Genomic DNA, 23,335 nt, shown 5'->3' with positions numbered 1-23,335 from the left:
CTTGTGCAATGGATGGGCTGGGGGTGAAGCCCACAAGGATCAAGGGAAGCAGGGCATGGCAGGCTCAGCCTGACCCCGAGGGGGCTGCTAGGTCTGTGAACAGCACCACCGCACTGTCCCACCTGGAGTTAAGAGTCTGTGTCACCTCCCTATCAGTCAGTCCCTGCCTTTCCAGCAAGGGTCCCCGGCAGCTGGTGGCGCGGTACCCTGGGAGGGCGGGAGGGGCCTGGGAGGGCACAGACTGGCTCTTACAGCCTCCACGCTTCCCACCCTTTGTTTTTCTACCTGTCCATCATGCCTGAACTGATCTGCCCTGTGTGAGCTGCTCCTCGGAGCCCAGCATGGCAGGTGGCTAAACAGCCTGTGTTCCCCCCGGCCCCTATAAGACATTCATGAAACTCTTCCCCAAGGCCACACTGTACCTGGGCTGAACGTTCCCTCTCCATTCTCCCTGCCTCTGTGAGTGCTCCTGGCCATGTGGTCTAGTGGGGCCTCTCTGATTACACAGGGGCCTCACATGACAGCACAGAAACACCCCGGCTAATACAGCACCAGCCCCACGAACATGGCCCAATTTGAGCAATATGGATCCTCCATGGTTATTAACTTCCCAGGGAAAAACATAAGGCTTCAGGATAAAACCTCTTTCTGCTTTTAAATTAAAGTTTCAATAAACAATATTGCAGGGGTTGGCCTTCCTCCAGAGGGTCTCGCCCAGAACCAGGGGGTCTGGGCTTCGGCTGCAGCAGGTGCCTGCAGGGTGAGCTCTGCCTGTGGGGCTGGCACTACCTCGGCACCTCCAGATCCGAGTCTGTCAGCCCCAATCTCGGGGTTCCACCTGTGTCCTGGCCCAGAGTCGAGAGAGGCCCCGTGCACAGAAGCCACAGGAAACTGCACACACCTGCCTGAGCAAACTGACATGATGCCATGGTCACGTGGCTTTGGTTAGCTGTAGGGTGCAGCAGAAGCCCCCGGGGGGTCAGGAAAAGGACTTTGGTAGCCAGGAAAATTGTGTTGGTTTCAGCATCCCCAAGATGCTAGAGTCAATCCATAATTCATAGGCCAAAATGCAAACTTAATCAGAAGAAAGCAGCCCCTGCACGTTCACTTGTGGCCACAGGCTTCCCATATTCTAGAGGAAGATCTAACACCTTCCTCTGGAGAATGGATTCTCTGGCACTCTTTCCCTGTGCAAAATTTAGAAGTTTGCAAAATACCCTGTCAATCTATTCCAGTTCTACCTAAGACTTCCCTCTTCCCTTCAGCGTCTGCCTGTTAATTATGGCTTTCCTTCCAGCTCTGGGTTCTTATACCCCAGTGTGAACCCAGGCTGCATACAACCTTGGGCTCCAGGCTGGTCATAATCCTAACAAAGCACACTGCAACTCCGTGGGTTTGAATGGGACTCTGGTGACCTGCAGACTTCTACATACCTTCAGAGGCTTTGTAATTACTCCTGACTTCTGAAATCTCTTTCCCAGAGTTAGACACCTTCAACCTGTATAATGGGTGAGGTTTAGAACGCAGTTTCATCTGGGAGAGCTGAACAAGTGGCTTCCAATTCATACTAGGTTGTGAATGGCTGATAGCTGCAGCTGGTACCCATCTGGGGAATCCAGGACAGTCTGTCCCTTGGCCTTCCACAGTACCGACAAGACCTGTCAGGTTGTGATGGGGGATGGGGAGAGAGACCAGCAGGAGGAGACTGGGGACCAGGAAGGCTGATGTCCGTCAGACATGGGTAGGACAGGCAGCATGTATGGTTGCTGCCTCCGAAGTGACTTCTTCCCATGCCTCCCTGGCTTGGGATGTAGACAGCGCCGTTTGAATCTGGGATACGCTCTGAAGGCCTTATGCCGTCTGAGCAAGGACAGGGTGTACTGCGTGCATGTGTGTATGTCTGTATTTACTTGTTTTTACTTTGGCAGGGCCCCTCTTCACTACTGTCTCCAGGGGACGTAAATCTCTTGGTTAAGGTAAAAGCATGAAGTCGACGTGCATGCATTGGGAAATGGTGGTGGGGTGGGGGTGGGGTGGACATTTCAGTAAGTTGTGGGGTGTTGTGCTTGAACAACTGTGTGTTAGTATCATGATGACAGCAGCAGTATTTGTTAATAACTCCCTGTTTGCCTGGCGATGTGCTCAATCCTCCGTCTCGTCTGGCAGCCACTGGCCACATGTGTCAGTTTAAATTTAAGTTGACTAAAATTAAATACAACTAAATACAATTAAAAATTCAGGTCCTTGGTCATGCTGGCCACAGTCTACATACGTAATGGCCAGATGTGGCCAAAGCCTTTCTTAGTGGACAATGCACATACAGAGCATTTCCATCCGTCTAGAAAGTTCTCTGCAAGGCTGTGATAAATGCTTGGTGTGCATCTCTTACCTGATTTCCATGATTACTCTCTGGAGTTGGTACTATTTCTGTTGTTGCTTTGCGTGTGAGGAACGTGAGGCACTGAGGGTCAGTGGCTTTCTGGGAATGCAGTCTGGTGCTCACTGATTTCAGAGACTGACTTTAACCCCACACAAGGCTGTCTTGTGTTCTTAAAAGGGGGCCATAGGCAGAGTCAAACAGCTTGGGGGTGCATCCTGCTGGTGCAAGGGCCAGGGCACAAGGCAGGGAGGTGAAGGCCACTGCCGGGCCTTTTGGCCAGGAAGGAGACCAGATCTGGGTGCAGATTTCTGCTGGTTTTCAGAACCTGTTCACTTTGTCCATGGTTGCTAAAGGCCCTGAGAAGCTGGGCATCCCTCTGCCAAGACTGGGCAAACTGTGAGGTTGCCCAGCTCCCCACCCATGGGCCTCAGCTCTGACATGACAGAGGGCTGGGACAGGCAGTGAGCAAGACAGACGGGTAAGGTCTGTGTTTCAGAAAGAACAGTCTTGCTGCAGTGAGTAGGGAGGACCCTTTTGCTGGCTTTGTGTCAAGCCTTTGTCTTAATTTAGGGTGAAGCTTGACATTTGTGTGATCAGCTCCTTCCTCGCTTCCTGCATTCTGAACAAGCACTTGGGTGATGTCAAAGCCACAGAGTTCATGCCTGAGAGCGAGGGAGCAAAACAAAAGAGAAAAGAAAACATTTTCAGAGAAGCTCGAGATTTTTCATCTCTGTACACAACGAGATGCCTCGATGGAAAGCTATACATTTTATTTTATTTTTTTAAACTAGTAGTAGAAAATCTTTCCTGATCTTAATTGACAAGAGAAAGCTTTTTTTCATAGTCAAGGACATGACAAGAAATCATTACCTATTGATTAAATTCCTTGTTTATTGGAGGCTTTTATTAGCCTCAGTCATTTCTCATAATTCCGTTGCTCTAGAAAGACCTGGGAAGCTGTCCTTCCCCCACAAAGAATTTAACCTCAAGATGTTCCAGTCTTTCTGCCAATGATAACAGGAGTGTGGAGCCTCATGCTTTACTGCTACCGCATTGAGGCAGACAATTAGTCCCATCAGTGTTCCTTACCTGCTGTGGGATGCAGCTGTGTTCATCACAGCAACTGGGAACCCCAAAGAGGATGGGGCACCTACATTCAGGGTGACGCCCAAGCCTTGCTGGTCCCATGGAGCTGTGCTTTGCTTGGGTCCAAGTGGGTTTCCCAGGTCAGCAGAGCCTGTTAACTGCTCCAAACTTTCTAGTCACCTGCTGCCATTCTGATGTAGGGTAAAGCCTGCTGGTGTGGCCCAGGTGGCTGGTGGCAGGTCCCTCCCTTGCTGAGAAGGCATCTTTTGTTACAGAATATTTGTCTCTGCCCCAAGGAATTTTATAGCATCACATACTTCATTCTGATAGTTGGAACACTGCCTGGGTAGAAAGTTCATCTCCTGAGTCCCTGGTAAATGAACTTCCACAGTTGGATCTGTGCCCAGCAAGGTCGTCCTCAGGATGTCTCCATCAGATGGCTCCCTTGGATAAATATTATTTCATCTGATCTTCCCAGACAGCCCAGTAGGTGGGCACTGTTAGGTCTGCATTTTATAGGGAGGAGGTTGAACACACCTGGGCAAGGCACGTGTTCAAGGTAACAGAGTTGGATAGCGGCAGAGCCAAGACGCAAACCCAGTGTGTCCAACTGCAGACCCCTGTGCTTGACCCCCCTATGTCACCTGACGTCATCTTGCATGGGCCAGAACCAGCTGCCAGCTCCCTGATGAAGTACGGGTGGGTGGTGAGTTCCCTGCCTGCCACCTCGAGGTTTGAGAGGTAGGCTGAACGGCCCTTTGGAGGAATACTGCAGTGAGGATTCAGGTATCCAGCGAGAGGTTGGATAAGATGACCTGGGGGTATCTCTGCTGCTGGAAAACAACACCTGGGTGCTTTCTTCGAGTAGCAAGGGCTGTGGCATCCCTCCCTTTGGTAGGCATCGGGTGGTGTGCTTACTTGGTATGCTGCACTATGCTGACTACCAGCCCAGTGAACTGGGTTTGATGAGAACATCTCAGACAAAAGAAAGGGAACAGAGACCAGAGGGAAGCAACATTTATAGATTCCAAGGAACCCTGCAACACACCAGGTGCTCTGCATGTCTTACTTCATTTAGATTTTACAACCATCCCCTAAGGAAGGAGAAGGACCTTATGATAAGGAAATAGACTCAAAGGGCTCGAGTGACTTACCTGAGCAGCTCCATTAGGTAGAGAAGTTGGCAACCAGTATTGATGATCAAGGGCATCTGATGGGCAGATGAGGCAAAGCAGAAAATTCGGGGAGGGAGATCGTATGGAAATCACAATGGCAGATTAACAGCTAAATTCGCCAAACTGTCCCCATGTGCCAGGCATGGCGTCAGGCATTTTTCATTCATTAACTCATTTCTTTCTCACCGGACTTTGAGGTTCTCCATTCACAGATTAGAAGGCTGAGGCTCAGAGGGGTGAAGCCGTGATCCCAGGGGACAGGGGCTTCCGTGTGATCTGGTTACAAGCAGAACCCTGTCTAGTCTCAAGGCATTCAGGGTAGTCCAGGGTCAGGAGGAACAGGGGGCCCCAAGAGCACGGGGGCCAGAGTGAGCGTGGGTGGGCCTGCAGATTGGGGGCTGGTCTCCCTGTGTTCCCTGGACTCTGGGGCTGGGTCAGAGCTGTAATCCGGCACCCACAATGTAAGTCTGGGCACTGCTACAGCTCGTCTTCAAGGAACAGTCTTTTTATTGATTTTATTTATTTACTTATTTAAGCTAGAGCCAGTGCCAGCAAGAGAGAGAGAGAGAGAGAGAGAGCACAAGAGCGGGGGCTGGGGTTAGGGGCAGAGGGAGAGGGAGAGGGAGAAGCTGAGCAGGGAGCCAGGGCTCAATCCCAGGACCCTGAGATCATGACTTGAGCCGAAGGCAGACACTTCACTGACTGAGCCACCCAGGCGCCCCATTCAAGGAACATTCCTACACAGACGCTGTGATGAAGACAGACCCAGGCTGAGTTAGCCCTCCAGAAATTGGGAAGAAATAGGTGGTGAGATTTTGTATTATGCAGATATAACTGCATAATACAGTGTGGATCCCACCATAAAGAATGGTTTCCGGATCACCGTGTCCTCCAAAGCTAGCAAAATCTCAGTGGCCGGAATTCCTGCTGCCCCCAGGCTAGCCCCATTCCACCTATCACACACCCACTGTTGCACTGCTTCGTGGATGCAGCTTGTTTTAAAGAATAGGAGAAGGACTGTTCTTCCAAACAAAAACAGACCCAAACCAGTACCCTTTGGTTTATGTCTTTCACCTCACTTTGTATATCCCGGCATTTGGCACTCCCCAGCCTCTAAAAATACTTACCCAGCTTCTCGAACCACCCACTAAAAGAAGACGGTGCAGGACACCGAAAGGTCAGGGGGTCAGTAGGGCATTTAGTTGGTGGGTTGGGTCAGCTAGTTCATTCATGTATCGAACCCCTGCTCTCTGGAAGGCCCTTCGCTCTGAATTGGACGTGGAAAGATAAAACAACTCTACTCTGTTTTCTGAGAGCTCACACCTTCTTTGTGCTTGGTGGGGAGGGAATGGGGTATACACGGACCACTTCAGCAGTGGGCAAGTGCAGGTGTTCCTGGGGTTGTGGGAGCAGGGTCTGAAGCAGTCCCCAGTCTGAAGCAATAGGATGGCTTCTTGGTCCCGGAGACTTCTAAAGACTCTTCGGGGCTTGAATAGGAGGGAGGCAGGTGAAAGGAAGACGAGTCATTCAGAGTCAACTTTCGTGATGGAAAAACTCTTCTGTCCTGAGTCAGAGACCAAGGTGATTGCTGTCACCTGCAACATCACCTCCCCTAGGAAGAAGTATAGCTGCCGAGGGTCTGTGCAGATGCCTCCAGCGGAGCATTCCCCAGGCCCTGGTCAATGCATTTGTTCTGTGCCAATTAACACCATTTAAGTGTGGAACTCTTCAAGATACGTGCTCATTGTGGTCTCAGAGCAGAAAGGCACAGAGCCTAGGGCGCCTGGGTGGCTCAGTCGGTTAAGCGGCTGCCTTCGGCTCAGGTCATGATCCCAGGGTCCTGGGATGGAGCCTGGCATCTGGCTTCTTGCTCAGTAGAGAGCCTGCTTCTCTCTCTCCCTCTGCTCTGCCGCTCCCCCTGCTTGTGCTCTCTCTCTCTCTCTCTCTCACTCTCTCACTATCTCTGTCTCTGTGTCAAATAAATAAAAATAAATAAAATCTTAAAAAAAATAAAGGCACGGAGCCTAACAGTGGATGCTTCGCAAGTAGTTTTTCATTGAGGGAGTCAGTGAGTGCAGGTGGGAGTTGAGGATCCTAGCTAAGTGCACTGGGGATGATCTGGTATTATTCTAAGTGCCTTCTCTGTGTTATTGCTTCTAACCTTTATCCCAAGGAGAGGGGAGGGAGCATTGCCGAGAGGCAGTACCGCAGACTCTGGGATAAGACACAGGCCGCGGTGTGCTCAAGCCAGTGAGTTTTGTTGGGTCCGCACTGCACTCCAGACTGTAAGGTTTTAGGATGACACAGGATTAGGAATTAGGAAATTAGGAAACGAGTTCCCTGGGCTGAAAGGACTTTAAAATCACACCAGGAACAGCACTCCTGTGCGTCACTGGGCAACTCACCGACCGGCAACATTTATTAAACACCTATTTCGGACAAAGAATAATGCCAGGCGTGTGTGGTCAGACCGGGTGTGTGTGTCACAGCCAGAAAATCCAGAGGCTGTGTGCCTGTTACTTCTTTGTTCGCAACCCACTTAGGCAAACCCAGGAGACAAAGAGCTCAGCTTCCAGCTTCGTTCCATCTCCAGCTTTAGGAACAGGATGTGGACGTGTTATTTGTAACAACCCTGAATGTTTGCCTTAAGTCTGTACTGTTAATGCATTTAAATGCTCACAGATAGTGGTGCACTTTTGACATCACTGTCGTGGGCAATACTTCACGCAGTCTGCCTGGGTAGAAGTAGGGAGAAATGAGGTCATGATCCAGACGTATCAGCGCTAAAATCTGATTTCAGATGAAGAAAGAGAAAAATGCAAAGTTTGACATGAACACTCTGGATAATAACCTGATGCACTTGTTTGCTTTTCTATCACTTTCATGGGCCACCTTTCGCTTTGCAAGGGACTATTATTTATTCTCTCTCTTTCTCAGGACGTATGCAATGACTGCCCTCCTGGCCCCCCGGGCCTCCCTGGTCTGCCAGGTTTTAAAGGGGACAGAGGTCTCCCAGGAAAGCCAGGGAGAGAAGGCACAGAAGGGAAAAAGGTAAGGAGAAAACGGGACAGTTTGTCTTTATCACTGTGATGAGATACATCATCTTTTTTTTTTAAATAATTGTTTTACTGTTATGTTAATCACCATACATTACATCATTAGTTTTTGATGTAGTGTTCCATGATTCATTGTTTGTGCATAACACCCAGTGCTCCACGCAGAACGTGCCCTCTTTAATACCCATCACCAGGCTAACCCATCCCTCCACCCCCTCCCCTCTAGAACCCTCAGTTTGTTTTTCACAGTCCATCATCTGTAATGGTTCGTCTCCCCCTCTGACTTACTCCCCTTCATTCTTCCCCTCCTGTTATCTTCTTCTTCTTTTTTTTTCTTAACATATATTGCATTATTTATTTCAGAAGTACAGATCCGTGATTCATCAGTCTTGTACAATTCACAGCGCTCACCATAGCACATACCCTCCCCCAATGTCTATCACCCAGCCACCCAAAGATGAGATACATCATCTTAGAGATCCCAGTGCTGCCTTTCCGTACAAATGGGAGGAGGCAGAGGTCTAGGGGTCATCTGGGGGATTGGCTACCACATTAGTCATGAGCTGTGCCCGTGAATGCACAGTCACACTCAGCAGCACCACCGGCCCGCACCCTTTGCTCAGACATGCTGGGGGGGAGGAGACAGGGACAGTTCAGTGGGAAATCGGTGAATAGGTGTGCAAGGGCAATGACATGCTGATGACTCTCGGTATGAGCTCCAGACACTCATTCTTGATTGTCTTTCTTCTGTTCCTGCTACAGGGAGATGCTGGGCCCAGGGGCCTCCCAGGGCCTCCAGGAATAGCTGGACCACAGGTCAGTGAGCCCTCATTAACATCATGTGCGTCCACTCTGCTCATCTCACTGGTTAATCTACCTCTGAGGAAGAATGATGTCTGGTGTGGAGGAAGGATGCTTTAAAAATCATGATACCCGCATTCAAGGGCTGACCATGACCTTGACTATCTCAGTGACCTTGGGAACTCATCTACAAATGCCTCAGTGGTTGAATAATGAAGTGAGCTAGGGGATTGGAATAGGTAGCAGTCACTGGTTAAGATGTGAGTTTTGGGGTCAGACGGCTCTGGATTTGATTCCCGGCCCTGAGTGGAGTCAGAGCTGTGTGGCCTTAAGGCAGAATCTTTGACCTCTCTGGGCCTCAGTCTTACCACCCACGAATGGTAGGAATAAAAGTAAGATTCAGAGATTTGTTAGAGTTGAACAATATAATACATAAAAGGAGCTAGTTGTTCAATAGACAACGTTATTAGGAAAGTGCTAAGCCAGCATGGGTGAGCATTAATGCTGCTCATAGGAGTGATGAGGCACCCACCTACCATGGGCAGGACAGCTCTGTGCTTTCAGAGGGCCAGGGAGACAGGCCTGGGAAGAAGGAACTGTGATCTCAGCCCTAGAACGGGAGGGGAGGCTCTGGCTGCTGAAACAGGTGTCTGGGCTGTGGTGGTTGGGTTCCTGGTGGTGACAGTAGGTAGCTCTAAGCAGAAGAGACTGTGTGAGTGCTGACCCTCCCCATCCCCCACCCTCCCACCCCTCCCCCCAACACCCCCGGGGACGGGGGAGGGGGGGGCTGTCCCTGATAGCCTTGGGGCCTCTGTGCCTCTGCAAGCTATGCAAGCTGCCCTCCCCCAACATTCAGGGGCAGGTGTGTCACTGTGTCTCCCCCTGTGGCCTGGCTGGGACACAGCAGTGTGGCTTGCCTGGGGACACAAGATCCATCAGTAGGAGAGAGAGCTCAGGAGCCACACCTCTGGGGTTGGCATTCCCAAGGTCTAGTGTCTTACTTCTGCCCTTCCTTTTCTTCCAACAAACTAAGGGATGTCAAAGCAGTGACCTTCCTTCCAGGCCTGTGGCCTTAAAATCTGCTCAGGAGATGCCCTTACCAGGCCTGGCACATTGCAGGCCCTCCGCCAACCTTAGCTCTACGGCTCTTTCAGCCCGTGGGGTCCCAGCCAGCGGCAGGGCCGGGACTGGGGGGAGGACCTGGACATAAGATGTAAGGGGAGCCCAAGACCTCAGTAACCAAGATAAATAGGACTTCAATGCAATATTTTAAGAACTTTAAAATTAGTGCAGTTGACCCACAAGGAACAAAATGTCACAATTTTAAATAAAGATGGGACCTAACCCTCCACTTGAACTGCTCACCTTCCTCACTCCCCCTAATCCCAGCCCCATCAGAGCCCCATTTATTTACATTTTTATATTTTGTTCATCTTGGATTATTTGGCATTAATTTTTACTTTTTAAATACGACACTGGACTATTATTTATTTTGGATACCGATGTGTCCAGAATCCTTTACATGTTTACACATAGGTAAGTGCTCACTTGCCTTACCCTAGGGTCAGCCCTGTAAAATGGGGTTGGAGCTCTTACTAGTATATTAAGATGCAAACAGAAATACTGTGGTGTAATAGAGCACTCACTGGAGCTGTTGGGTATCAGGATGGAAAACATCCCGACTTCCCAGGACTGCCTGGCAGGCTAAGACATCGAGGGTTTGTGGCCCATAGACTCCGTGAAGTCTTACAGGGTTTTGCCATACCCAGGGCTCCTGCTTCAGGAACTATAGATGTCAGGTCTCAGTGTAGCTGGAACAAGAGGTTTTCCCCGCCCATCAGGTCAGTGTTAGGTTAAGAGATGCCCATAAAGTGTAGCATCACCTGCGCTATTACCCTGCTTTACCCGCCCTTTCTGGGGTTATCAGCTGGGGCTAAGCTCCTTGCCCGGAGGAATCTGCAGGCAGCCAGTTTCAGCTGATCCTTTTTAAGTAACCTTTGCTGTCAACTCTGGGCTGCTGGATTTGCCTTTGCTGAGGAATGGCTTTTATTCAGAGAAACAAAAGCAAATCAATTAAACAGATAAGGAGTTCCCTCCACTAAGTAGGGATTGTTTTCTTTATCAGCCCAATCCCACTTAAACTGCTGGTGTCTTGGGACAATGGCTTTGCCTTTGTTCCTTTATAATTCACTTCCAGGGAGGGTTTGTTCTTTGCATATTCAGAGAGAGCCAAAGAAAGCTTCCATCCAGAAAAAGCACAAAAACTAGTGCCCCGGGTGAAAGGGTTCTAGCTGTCTCCACTTGGGGAGTCCATGGTGACCTTGAGAAGTTGGCAGGACTTGGGGTCCACCCTACATAATGAGCCCTCAGGCAGTTACAGTGGGCAGTATACCCAGTGTTCTAAGGGCCAAGGGCCAGGTTACCTGTTTTACAGCATGGTCTCTTGCAATGGTCAGCATGATCCTAGGAGGTAGGGATATTATCCCACTCTACAGACAAGGAAGTGAAGGCTTAGCAAGGTTAAAAGCCAGTACTCCCAAACTACTAGGTGATACAGCAGAGGGGAGTCCCTGCTGGCCCAGCTGTAGGACCACCCAGCCCCTTAGTATGCTGTCAAAACTTAGTTGTGGGACCAGCATCAGCACCAAGGACAGCTCCCAGCGGGCTTCCTGGGTCCACCACCTATTGTTGGGGAAATGAGTCAGGGAGGAGTTAAATGTCTCCTTTGAGGACTCACAGGCTTGCCTTCAAATCCAAGTCCCTCTCTATGCTCGTCATTCATCCCACACCACTCTCCAGAAAAGACGGGAGGACTGTTTTCATTTTCTCTCTGTTGAACCTCGCTTATCAAACGAGATCTCAGCTAGACGTGCGGACGTGAAGATGAATTTGTACACTGAAAATGCTACCAGTGGCCGAGCACTTATGATTATTGTTCTTGTGCTTTCATAGCCAGAGGCCCCAGGTGTTCACTGGTCCAGTGCCTCTCCAAGGGCGTTCATTTGCTTGTTTGTTTGCAATTGTGATCCTGCATCTGGGAGATCAGCTTCCCCAAAATTTATCTTGCAGATTTGCAGCTGCTCTGACTGGTGGCTGGGTCTGGGGAGGTTAATGCCACGATCGATTACAGCTTCATTGTAGAGCTTTCAAACTGTGTGAAACACCGACTTTCAGGGATGGGGTCTGGACATAGTGGCTGCTGTTACGATTACGATCCATGCTGAGGAGGAAGAAGGAACAAGATGATAATCAGAGTGAAGACCCTGGGAATGTGCTTTTCTGCAGAGTCCAATGTAAAACCCCCTCCCAGTAGGAAATGCTGATTATTCTCTCCTCCATGAAAAGCATTTAGGTTTCTTCTCATTCATGTGCCCACCAGCCAGGTAATGGGAACTGCAGGGACTGGAGACACTAGATGAGCAGAAGCCCCCACTTGGACCTTCTGGATAATTCTGGGGGCCAGAGATAAGACCTCCTCTGCTACTATTCGAATTACCAGAAGAGGCTCTCAAATCCGTCCCTGCCCAGAAGGTACCCCATGCCATTTGGTTTATGCTGTCTTCAGGAGCATAGGTCTCTTTCACCCAGAGCTGCCTCAATCCTGGAAGATTCTGACCAAGCATCCCTTTCAAAGTTCCCTTCTGGGTCAGGAGGTGTAGAGGGAGGTCAGATATGGACCATGCCTCCTAGGGCCCAATGTTGTGTTGGAGAAGAAAGATCTACAAGCTGGTGGTTTGTACAAAAGTCAGACTGGGGCTGGGGGCAATCAAGATGGGCGGACACAGGCTGGGCTCTGGAGGTCAGTGAGTGGTTCCCCGTCTGGCTCTGCTGCTTGGTAGCTGAGTGCATTTCACTTACTACTTATAGGACTTGGGCAGTTTATTTGCCTTCTCTGAACCTCGGGTCCCTCATCTGTAAAAGAAGAGCCATATGGTCTATCTCACAAAGAGGATGTGAGGATTGAACAAGGAAACATTTACAGAGCACCAGGCGTGGAACCAGCTGGGTACATCTAACCGCAAGTGGTCCTCATAATTGTTTCTCTAAATTAATAGCAGTTGTAGCAAATGATCAGGAGAAGAGTAAATGGCTTTAAGGAAAATAATGCCATGGGGCAAGGGGCACCTGTGGAGGCCACCTGGAAGAGGTAGGATTTTAGTTGCATTGGAAGGTGAGGCAAGGATTTGTCAGACGTCCTTGGCAAATGGCTTTCTAGGCGGTGAAACAGCACACAAAAATTCAGGGACAGGACTTACTCTGCTAGTAGCAGAGAATCGTTAATTTGAGGTTTAGGCCCTGCCCTCCACAGTTTGTAAACCCCTTGAGAAAATTGCCTTTTTGGTGGAGTCACAGAAACCAACATCCTTGGAGCAGCTCCTGGTATGAACACAGTCTCTAAGTAATTGTTACACTGTGCGCTTAGCACATGAGGGTATTGAGGAGATATAATTAAAAACTAAAGAAAATCTTCTCCCAACCCAGGAAAACCTCTCCAGGAAGGTGGAAGAGAAGGAAACAGCCATATTACTGAGTTAGCATTAAGCCAGATTGTGATACCCATCACAGGCCATCCGCTGAGAGGTTGCAGACAGAAATCTCGCTCTCTTCTGTAGCCTGGCAGCCACACCTGCTGCATACAAGTCCTCAAGATAAACAGTAACTGGTCCTCAAGTCAGAGGACTTGATAGCACCATTCTCCAGACGTGTCCATCCTAAGTTGACCTGGGAATTAGGGGATCATCTATGTTAGTTCATTAGCTTTATAGAAAGGAAAAATGAGCTCTCATCTTTACGACAGGAAGTAGTTCTGGAGCTTGGAGCAAGGAACCTGCTTTTCCCTTAGGCTCCCTTTCCCCATGGAGACTGGGGGGTTGGGGGAGCTCTCTTCCTTGATGATTGATTATATTTCAAAGGGACGGATGCCAGGTCCTAGAGAAAGAATTTTCTGAGTCCTGGATCTGGCAGGACTTACTTAGCTTTTAAGAGGATTTACATATATTTCAAAGAGACAGAGAACAGACAGTGACAAGTTTTCTGAAGTAAATGCTCTAAGAAAAAAGGTTTGGGAAGAGAATCTCTTCCCTTCTTTTTATGGGGGAGATTTAAGCCCTGACAATGGCTCTGATTAAACATCATCTAAGAGAACTGAGCTAGTAAAGTAATGAACTAGTAATCTCTCTAGAATATAAACTCCAGGTAGTCAGGGATGTTGTTGTTTCCTTGATTGCCGTATCTCCGGTGATTTTAGAAAGTTTCCTGGAGCACTCACAGTCAGACTTCTAGGCTGTAAATGCTATGCTCTTGACATTATAAAACCAGTGGGACAAGGCATCATGCCCATGGAAATAGCCAAAAAAGTAACTTGGGCAGGAAGAGGCAGTTTGAATACAGATAGATCTGGATTAGGCTCCAAATCTTGCTTTTTGTTAGCTGTGTGACCTTGGTGAATGACTTAACCTCTCTGGTCTTCAGATTTTTTTATCTATACACTCCGGTCAGACCCCCACCTCATAGAGTAGTCTTACTGGCTAAATTAAATAACCGGGCATGTGAAAAAAAAAATTTTTTTTTGCATCAGCTCAGGATATAAACAAAGAAATACACGGAATGGGATCTCATGTGGAAAGGCCTGGCAGTGTGCCCAGAGGAGTAGAGGCTTGGTAAATGTCAGTCCTCTCTTCTGGAAGGAAGTGAGTCAGGGTTGGGGGTGGCTGTGTTTGCTTTGATCCTTAGCTGCAGCAGAGAAGGAGACAGGGCAACTGTGGAGATCCTTGAGCTCCTGACATTTTCACTGCTGGGAGTTGAAGGTTGAAACCACCCTAAGCCCAGACTGAGGACTGGGATTTGAAAAGAAACCATTTACTTTTAAGGCAATTGTCCTAAATGTCAGAGAAGCAGTGTGCTATTCTATGTCACTTCTTTTCATTGAGATTATAATACGGCCTGCACACAGTTTGCTGGCTTTATAGACTGAAAAGTAGTAGAACTAATTACATGTAAAAATGTTGGAACCAATACTTTTCCCCTTGTGAACCTTTTTTTCTCCTCTGCACACTGGCCTTTGGCCCCCAGCATGGCTCAGGGAGGCAGCCGGGGAACGTTATAGGTCCTCAGTGAGCTGCTGACATGGCATGGCCGTGTGGACAGGAAGAGGGCTGAACCCCGTGTTTCAGGGGGTGAATTGTGGGGCTCCGCACCTGGGTGGACTCTCCTAGATTGACTGCCCCCCTGTGTCCTACATTTACTGGATGAATAAACCCAGGGCACAGAGGGGATGTGATCTGCTCCAGGATGCAGAAACAAGAGGTGACAGGCCTGGAGCCAGAGCCAAGATTGACTTATTGCAAAAGACTCATTTTACTGCATAATGTATACTTTTAAAGGAACTGACATGTTTTTGGTTAATAACGTTTTACTGAAATACATTTGTTGCCACAGTAAATGCAGAGCCAGAATAGGTGACAGTTAAGAGAGGTTGGAACCTTTGAATGTTACTTTCAAGGTTAGTCTGTGAAAAATATTTTTGATAGGTTTCATGTTGTGAGTGTCTTAACCACGATAATGACAGCAATGATGATGGTGATGGTGGTGATCATGTTGATAGAGGTGATGGTGATGATGATGATGATAGTGGTGATGGTGATGGTGATGCTGATGGTGAGGATGGTGATGGTGATAATGATGGTGAGGATGGTGATGGTGATGATGATGATGGTGAGGATGCTGATAGTGAGGATGATGATGGTGATGATGATGGTGAGGGTGATGATGGTGAGGATGTTGGTGAGGATGATGGTGATGATGGTGAGGATGCTGATGGTGATGATGGTGATGGTGATGATGGTGAGGATGATGATGGTGAGGATGATGATGATGATGGTGAGGATGATGATGGTGATGGTGATAATGGTGGTGGTGGTGATGGTGCTGGTGATGATGATGATGGTGACGGTGATGGTGATGATGGTGAGGTTGATGATGGTGAGGATGATGATGGTGATTACAATGATGAGAAGCATGATAGCTAACAATGAACTCATTACTCACTTATGCACTTTGTAGATTTTAGGTCGTTCAATGCTCACAACAATCCCATGACAAACGTTCTGTTTTTATTATTCTCATTTTAAAAGATGGAGACAGGGTATTAAGGAGGGCACGTACTGCATGGAGCACTGGGTGTTATATGAAAACAATGAATCGTGGATCACTGCATCAAAAACTAATGATGTATTGTATGGTGACTAACATAACATAATAAAATAAAATTAAAAAAATAAAAGAAAGAGACAGAGTTGAAGCAGGTTGCCCAGTGACAGGGTTAGTAATGACAAAGCCAGGGTTCAAATACAAAATAATTCACAAAAATAATCATAACTAATGTTTATTGAGCTCTTGCTATGTTCTGTTCTCTGTGCTGTGTCGATTTTATTCTCCCAACACTTCATGAGATAGGCAATCATAATTTTCTCTATTTTATAGATAAACAAGAAATCCTATAACTCACAGACTAAGTGACCCACTCAAGGTCACACAGCTAGTAAGGGAGGGAGCAAGGAGCATACATATGTATGGATGGAGTCTTCTTCCTCAGCCTGTTGGGCAGTGCTGTCCCGTCCACTGTCTCAGCTTCTCCCTCTTCCCACCTCACACCAGACACTATGCTGACTCGGCTCCTTTCCCTCCCACATCCAAACATCCCAGTTTCCTCCTGATTGCCCCTCCTCTCTTCGTCCTGGGCCTTCCAGCCCACCCTGTACTACGTCAAGGAGCCCTTCTGAAACCAAGAGCAGTCATACATCCTTCTCATGGTTCCTAGTGTCTGCAGCTCAATCCAGGTTTAAGGGGTAAACATCCAGGGCTCTCAGTGAAGTAGGTACTGCCTGCCTCCCCAGTTCCATTTTCCACTGGCCCCCATCAGCACCCCACAACCCAGTTAAGCCATTCCATCAGCAGTTCCTCAACCAGACTCCCCTGCTTCTCTCTGCGGACACCATGCCTGGCCTGCAGCTCAGACTTGGTAAGAGTTGGATGAAGAAAGAGTAAATGGATGAATAAATGAATACATAGGTGGATGAATGCATGCAAACTTTTTTTCTTTTGCAATGTAGTTCTAGCAAAATTTCCAGTAAGCTTCTTTCTTTTTTCTCCCAAGGGAAGTAAAGGGGAATGTGGTGCAGATGGTGAAATTGGACACAAAGGTGACCAGGTAAGAACTTACTTTATAATGAACCTAAAGAGACATCACTATTTCTCCTAGATGAATTTCATTCTGCCATTTCTGACATCACCACTTGGATCTTCTTTGCTTGGAGTAGGATTTTTTTTTTTAACCACATTTTCCTGGTTTCCATCTTGATTCCTGTGGTTCATTGTCACATTCTCCTTCCCCAATTATCTGAGCAGACTGCCTTTTCTAATTTCCTTTTGTCTTGTTTTTCTGGACTCTCTTACACTTAGAGCTCTAGTTCGCTAGAATGGTTGTCATCCATTATACAATGCCCCCTTCCTTCCTCCCTCCTATCACTCCTTAAGTACCTATCGTGGAACTCACGGTGCTAGTTGAAATGTTACACAGATGCCCCTTCTGTGCTCAGTGCCCAGCCAGCCCTGTTGGACCACTTCTCCAAATGCATTGTAAGATAGCGCCCACGCAACATACTCCTCTTTCTGTGGGTTTGGACATGGCACCCCCATCGTCGTTTATCTAGCGTTACCAGCTGATTCTGCAGTCCAGCTCCCCAGCCTCCAACAGCCTTTCTGCCATTTAAACTGGCTCCTGCTTGGCAGCTGTCTCTCTTCCCTTTCCCTTTCCTCCCTCCCACCTGCCCTCTGCCCATCACTCCTCTGTGCATCTCCGCATTGGTCCACCTTGTAACCAGCTGCATGCCGGGCATGGCACCAGGCTCTGAGATGCAGAGGGAGTAATGGGCAAATACCTGACCTCAAGGGGCTTTCTGCTCCATGAGGGTGAAGCAGGTGAGCAAGCACTCCAGAAGCTGTGATTTCAGAGCTATGCTCAAGGTTGGAACGACATGCTCAGCTAAAATTCCCTCTGTATTTGGAAAAACAAAATGTGTTTGGATTATTCTTGCAACAGTGAATTTTCAGAACTAGTATGCTCTATCCTGACTATTACAGCTTGTGTTTCCCAGTAGCAAGAGATAGAGGTGGAGGGCAGGGAGATCTTCCCCGGTGGTGTGTCTGTTTTTATAAAACATTGTCCTACAAAGACTAAACATTAAATGCAATCCCCTCTGGCTGTTTAGCTCCTCCTGTAATACACATTGACTCTGCTCTGCATGGAGACATGACTCTCTTTCTTAAACTAACTGCAACACTGTTATAGTAGGGATGCCATGATTCAGTATCCCCAACAGTTTCTATTGTGAGCATATGTTGTGTGTGCATATGCATTTATTTGCTTTCAGATTTTTATTATGGGATGTTTCAAGCATACACAAAAATTAGAAAGCATAATAAAAAGACCCCCCCCCCATACCTATCACCTAGCCACAGGATCTTGCAGCCTTTATGGCCACTTCCATTTTTATCTGTGTCCTCAACCCCTTCCCCACACCGTCTTCCTTCACTTTATGTTGAAGCAAATCCACTTTCAGGAGAGATTCGTTTTTGTAAATATCGTTAGATACTTTCTCAACCTATGGAAACACCAGCAATATATACAAAAAAAGAAAGTGTTTTTGTTGCCAGTGCCTTTATCCAAAATTGTTACTGGAGTTAGAAGTCAGATTTTGGATTGTTGTCTGAAATTTGGTAGTTACCAAAGTGAAAAGCTTCTTATGAATCATTTTGAAGAATCACCTCTTGTGTTTTCCTAGGGTCATCCTGGAGTTCCCGGTTTCATGGGGCCCCCAGGGAACCCTGGGCCACGGGTAAGTGATGATTTTGAACGCCCTCCTCTTTTGGCTTTGACATTTGCACACATTTCCATACTCATCGGACCTGCTTCTTACTTTAAGGACCAGGCTGACACCTGAAAGGTGTCCAGGGCTGAACAGAAGGTGCAGGTCCCAGAGATACAAGGGGTCAAGGATGGGTACTTGACTCCAAGGGACCCAGTGGGGTCAAGGACGGAGTGACTTGAATAGGTGGAGCTGCTGGGCAGTGCAGTTAGAATGCTGTTGGGACCAGGGTGGCGTTGGCAGGGATGGGCAGGCTTGATGTATTATTAACTTCCATCTCTCTGGGGTGGTGGGAAACCTGAGATAATTTGCAAGATTAGGATCTTCTGTGAGAAATGGAGAAGCAACTTCCCCTCTTCCATAGGATCCTGTCCCATGGCAAGAGGCTCTGGGAATCACAGAGTGTCTCCATTAGCACGGACTTTCCTGGATTTACTACAATTAATGACAATAATAAATCACTAAAAAATGTTATCATTGTTACCATCTTCAACTATTCATTCATTATCGTTCTAAGGCACTTGTCATCAGTATAACTATAGATACCGTGACGATCATCCCATTGGGCCCCCTGAGCAAATATTCCTCCTTGCTCTGGTAGTAGCTGTATCTCTGACACTGACTGATGCACTTGTTAGCAGATTCGTCTCCCTTTGGTCTGAACTGCCCACAGATTAGTCTTGTTGCTCCTGTGCTCAGAGTCCACTGTAGTTGATGCTCACGTATCCAGCCAGGTTAACCACGGTAACGGGCAGTGCGAATGAGCATCCTCACCAAGCCCAGGACCAGTCCCCTGCGACTTCCCATGTGTTCTCCAGGAGACCTGGCCACCCCCAGACCTTGCAGAATGAGAGATTACTGGTAATGGCTAAAGGACAACTGAAGGGAACCCACTTCAAATAGGGACTAACCTAACATAATCAATAAAGAAGCAGAGGCTGGGTTAGGATCATGAAGTTAAAAATGCATGCCATTAATCTGGCCTTGTCTTCTTTTTAACAACCCTAAATGACTTCTAATTGTAAGTATGTTAATTCTTAGAATAAACTAGGTCGTTTTAAGTGTATTTTTTTCAATAAAATCATACAGGAGCATAAAACTGTGTCTTTTACTTCAAAACTGACTTTTACAGCAAACTCATAAAAAGTACATTAACTACAAAAGTATGAAAGCTTTCCCAGTTTACTGGAGAGCTCACCTCAAATCTTGGATCCTCAGCTCACTTCCCACCTCCCTCCCCCCCCCCCCCCCCAGCGCCTGTGCTGTTAGCATCCTTTTCAGTTTCTCAAGAATTCATGCCTCACTGTTGCGTCTGTGCCAGGAGCGAGATTTTGAACTGCCTTGCCAGGGGATGGGTCAGTCTGTTGCCATTTAGGTTCATGAAATTCTGTGTTTTCTTTAAAGAAATAATTTCACATGGGAAATTCCTTTGTATCATATTTGCTTGTGTTCCTGGATTTTGTGGCATCTGGCACTCAGGCACAAGAGAAACTGATCAAGATGGCAATGTTACAGATAATGGGGAGAGATATTAGTGTGAACTGAGGAGGGACATTGAGAAGGAAATAATTTCATATTACAGTTTTCATATCACAATGACTTTAGCTTCTCCACGCAGCCTAATAGCTGAGGGGCTCCCGAAGTGAATGTGGAGTAAAAGCCCCATCCGCAACCCACCCTGGTCGTTCCAAAGCCTGTAACACATCTCCAGTGCAAATGAAACCATGTTTTCCTCTCCTTGGAAATTGCTCTTTGGACTCTATGACAGCTGTAGGAAATGGCTCCTGGCTTATGGTTCTCATGCTAGATGATGAATCTGGGATTCAGAAATAGTCGTAATCATAGGGCAGCTTCTCCATCTCTATCTGATCAATGTGTTCAGTTCATTCAGTTGATGTTTACTGAGCTTCTGCTTTGTGCCATGCCCTGTACCGTTCTTTGTCTTTGGGAGCGGATGCCGGTCACCCATCCATTTGGGTTCAGTGGCCAGTCATGCAGAAGCAACTCGAGAGCAGGAAACCCTCCTGGTCATTTATGCATTGTTTCTTCGCGTGCTTCCATGTCGGACGCTGTAACCAGGGATATAGATACCAAGCAGATAAGGCTCCTTTATTATGTTTACTTCAAAGTTGATTTCCTGGTGCTCAGTTGGCCTCCTTCTTTCGGAGAAAGCCCTTACCCTGTTCCCAACCTGCTGTACAGAATTTAACTCCAACATAGCTAGGTTCCAGGGTATAGGGTGCTGGGGGGTTTTGGCAAAATTACATAGAGGAATCCAGTAGAAATGCCATTGTTCTGCTAGGTTTGAACTAGAGGTGGAAGTTCCCAGCAGCGGCCCAGCCAGGGAAGCATGAATCTTGGGCTATGGAGGCGAGTATTATCAACAGCCCTTTATTTCATGAACATTTACTGGCTCCTCACCTAGTGAAAGAGGTGGAGGCAAATCTGACTGCATCTTATCCCTGGGGATTTATCTTACATGGCAAACAAGACCTATCTTCCATAGCTGTATCAAATTTCCTTGAGGTCCATGATGTAGCCGTATCTGTAACCCTAACAATTGGCCAGCACTTGGTATGACATAGGCACTTGATAAGTGTATGTAAAAAACCTAAAGCCTGCTGGAAAGGTACTGCAAGACCTTGCTTATTTGTCCTCCTATACTTAGTTCGTATCTGCAGTGTTCCCAGTCATGGACTGGCCAGTAGACACACTGCTGTTATCAGTGCTTGTGATAACGAAGAACACTTCAGGGAGAGCCCTTAGTGAGTGCCAGTGCTGGCTAACTCTTTCTAGGTAGGAACTTACTCAGTTCTCTCAACAACTCAAGTGAAATAGGTCCTCTCTTTCTCTCCAGTGCACAAAGGAACTGAGAGATACAGAGGGGTAAAATAACGTGGAGAACCAGGACACGGGCCCAGGAACTCTGGCTCTGGGAGGGTGAACCCCAACCAACAGCCTTCTGTTCTATGCTAAGCACGCTGTAGGCAGTGCCTCCTTACCCTCCTTACAGCCTGGGCAATCATATCACTTCCAGCCTTTTACCAACAAGGACACTGAAGTTAAACATCTTCTACCACTTGACCAAAGCTAGAAAGACGCAGTGTATTCGTTAGTCTAAAGAATCTCTGCCCCATCTGCCAGCCAGCCCAGCTTTTCATTTATTCATTTATTCAAGAAATAGGGAGCACCCACTATCTCCAAGGCACTGTTTTAGCTCCCAATAAAGCAAACAGTCAACAAACACTAGGGTGTCAGAAGGTGACAAGGCTAGGAGGAGCATAAAGGCGTTAGAAGGGGCAGGGACTTGGGTTTTGGATTTGGGAGGCAGGTAATTTTTCACTGAGCTGGGATGTGGATGAGGGCAGCCTGTAAGCTCTGAGCCCCGGGAGATTGGATTATGGGGCAGGGGGTGCAGGATGGGAGAGAGCCTGCAGCAGAGGGAGATCTGGGCTCACTCTGCTGTACTTACTCACCTGTGTAGAGCTCCTTGTTCATGGATCTGTCCATGCATTTCTCATCCCTGGGTTGACACAACCAAGTGCCTTCCTTGATGACCTGGAAGATAAATCCAGTTCTTCATTTTTGCCTCTGTCCCGAAATGTTCCCTGATATTAGCTAAAACGTCCACTCTGAAGTGAGACCATTTACTGTTGTCTTAGGGATGACTGTGGATGCTCTGGTCCTTCATGCAATGCTTTGTGCAATGTGGCTTCTGTGCTCCCAACATCTTTGTCTTCCCAGAGTCCGGCCCCACCTGCTGGGGAAGGCAGAAGCACGTCCAGAGTACTTACGGTTCCAGCCGCGAGGGAGGGGCTCAGGATGCACCTTTGGGCACCATGTGCTTCGTGCACAAAAAGGCGCTAATGATCATGGCGCAATGTACAACAAACTAACTTCCTGCTCTATCATCCGTAGGGAGCAGTTGGAATTGCTGGAGCTGCTGGCCCTCCAGGAATCCAAGGGCCACCGGTAAGTTCCTTGGTGGACTGGATCTGCCTTGAGTCTGTGTTTGGGTGTCCGCAGAACCCAGGTGTTCACCGTCCCTGCCCTGGTCCTCCCTACCTCCTTGGCTCACTCATCCTGAGTATTCACAAACGGTCTTGCAAGGAAACCGCAGGAGCGGGGTGCTTTCTGTTGGAGCCCCGGGTTCTTGCCTCAAAAATAAAGGTTTGGTTGAATGATGTGGCAATCCGTGATTCCAGAATTCGGTTTACAACCAGCTCACACAGGCCCTGTGTCGGGTTCTCTCCTCACAGGCCCAGGGGAGTAGAGAAGCTGGAGCTGACCCATGCTGAGGCTAATGTGTGAGTCAGGAGGCATGTTGGGCAGGAGTCGCCCTGTTACCCAAGCGTTCCAAAGAGGGGAGGGAAGTAAGACAGGGGAGTCACACCACAAGCTGGCTAGCTGACAAGCAGGTCAGCCCTGCCCCGGGATGTCTGGACTCTAGTGCCAAGAGCACTTGAGGGATCAGTTAGGACAGCTTCCCCTTCCTGGGATGAGGAGGACAAAGCCCAGTAGGACTGGGTCACTAGTCCAAAGCCACACAGGAAATCAGTATCCAAGTTGGGAGTGAAGTCAATTGGGAAACCCCCGACTCCATGTGCTTCCTGCCACTCCTCACTGACCAGCTGTTTGGGGTGGTTGGGGTGGGGCTGCAGGGGTGTTGGAGTTGAAAACTACCAGCCACATGGACTGTCTTACCTTCCTCATCTGGCCAGTCCTATCCAAGCAGCCCACCTGCTTTTTACCGATTCTCAGACAGCAAAAGATCTCCCCAATAAAAACAAATGGACTGTGTGCTCGAGGAGAATCAGTTGCGGGGCCCAGATAGGAATCATCGGGTACTTCGGAATTAAACTCTATCGAATGAGACATTGATTCTGTCGTGGGGGACCCTGAGGCAAGCGA

General features: G+C 48.0%; 1 protein-coding gene across 2 annotated transcripts in view; it reads left to right on the top strand.

Moving 5' to 3' along the window:
• The window catches only part of COL22A1 (collagen type XXII alpha 1 chain), a 246,303-nt gene that overhangs the window by 183,002 nt on the left and 39,966 nt on the right, over positions 1 to 23,335 (top strand). For both annotated transcript variants that reach the window (XM_073893246.1, XM_073893247.1), the window contains exons 44-49: positions 1,929 to 1,976; positions 7,579 to 7,692; positions 8,460 to 8,513; positions 16,654 to 16,707; positions 18,341 to 18,394; positions 22,343 to 22,396. In XM_073893246.1, coding sequence (XP_073749347.1) covers positions 1,929 to 1,976; positions 7,579 to 7,692; positions 8,460 to 8,513; positions 16,654 to 16,707; positions 18,341 to 18,394; positions 22,343 to 22,396 — 378 coding nt within the window. The remainder of the gene's footprint in view (positions 1 to 1,928; positions 1,977 to 7,578; positions 7,693 to 8,459; positions 8,514 to 16,653; positions 16,708 to 18,340; positions 18,395 to 22,342; positions 22,397 to 23,335) is intronic.

The sequence above is a fragment of the Callorhinus ursinus genome, unplaced genomic scaffold (assembly GCF_003265705.2).
Source record: "Callorhinus ursinus isolate GAN/ISIS: 27379988/994484 unplaced genomic scaffold, GSC_fseal_2.0 scaffold5, whole genome shotgun sequence".
In the NCBI taxonomy this organism is placed as follows: Eukaryota; Metazoa; Chordata; class Mammalia; order Carnivora; family Otariidae; genus Callorhinus; species Callorhinus ursinus.
The sequence above is the reverse complement of the archived record's forward strand: the minus strand, read 5'-3'. Positions and strand labels throughout refer to the sequence as shown.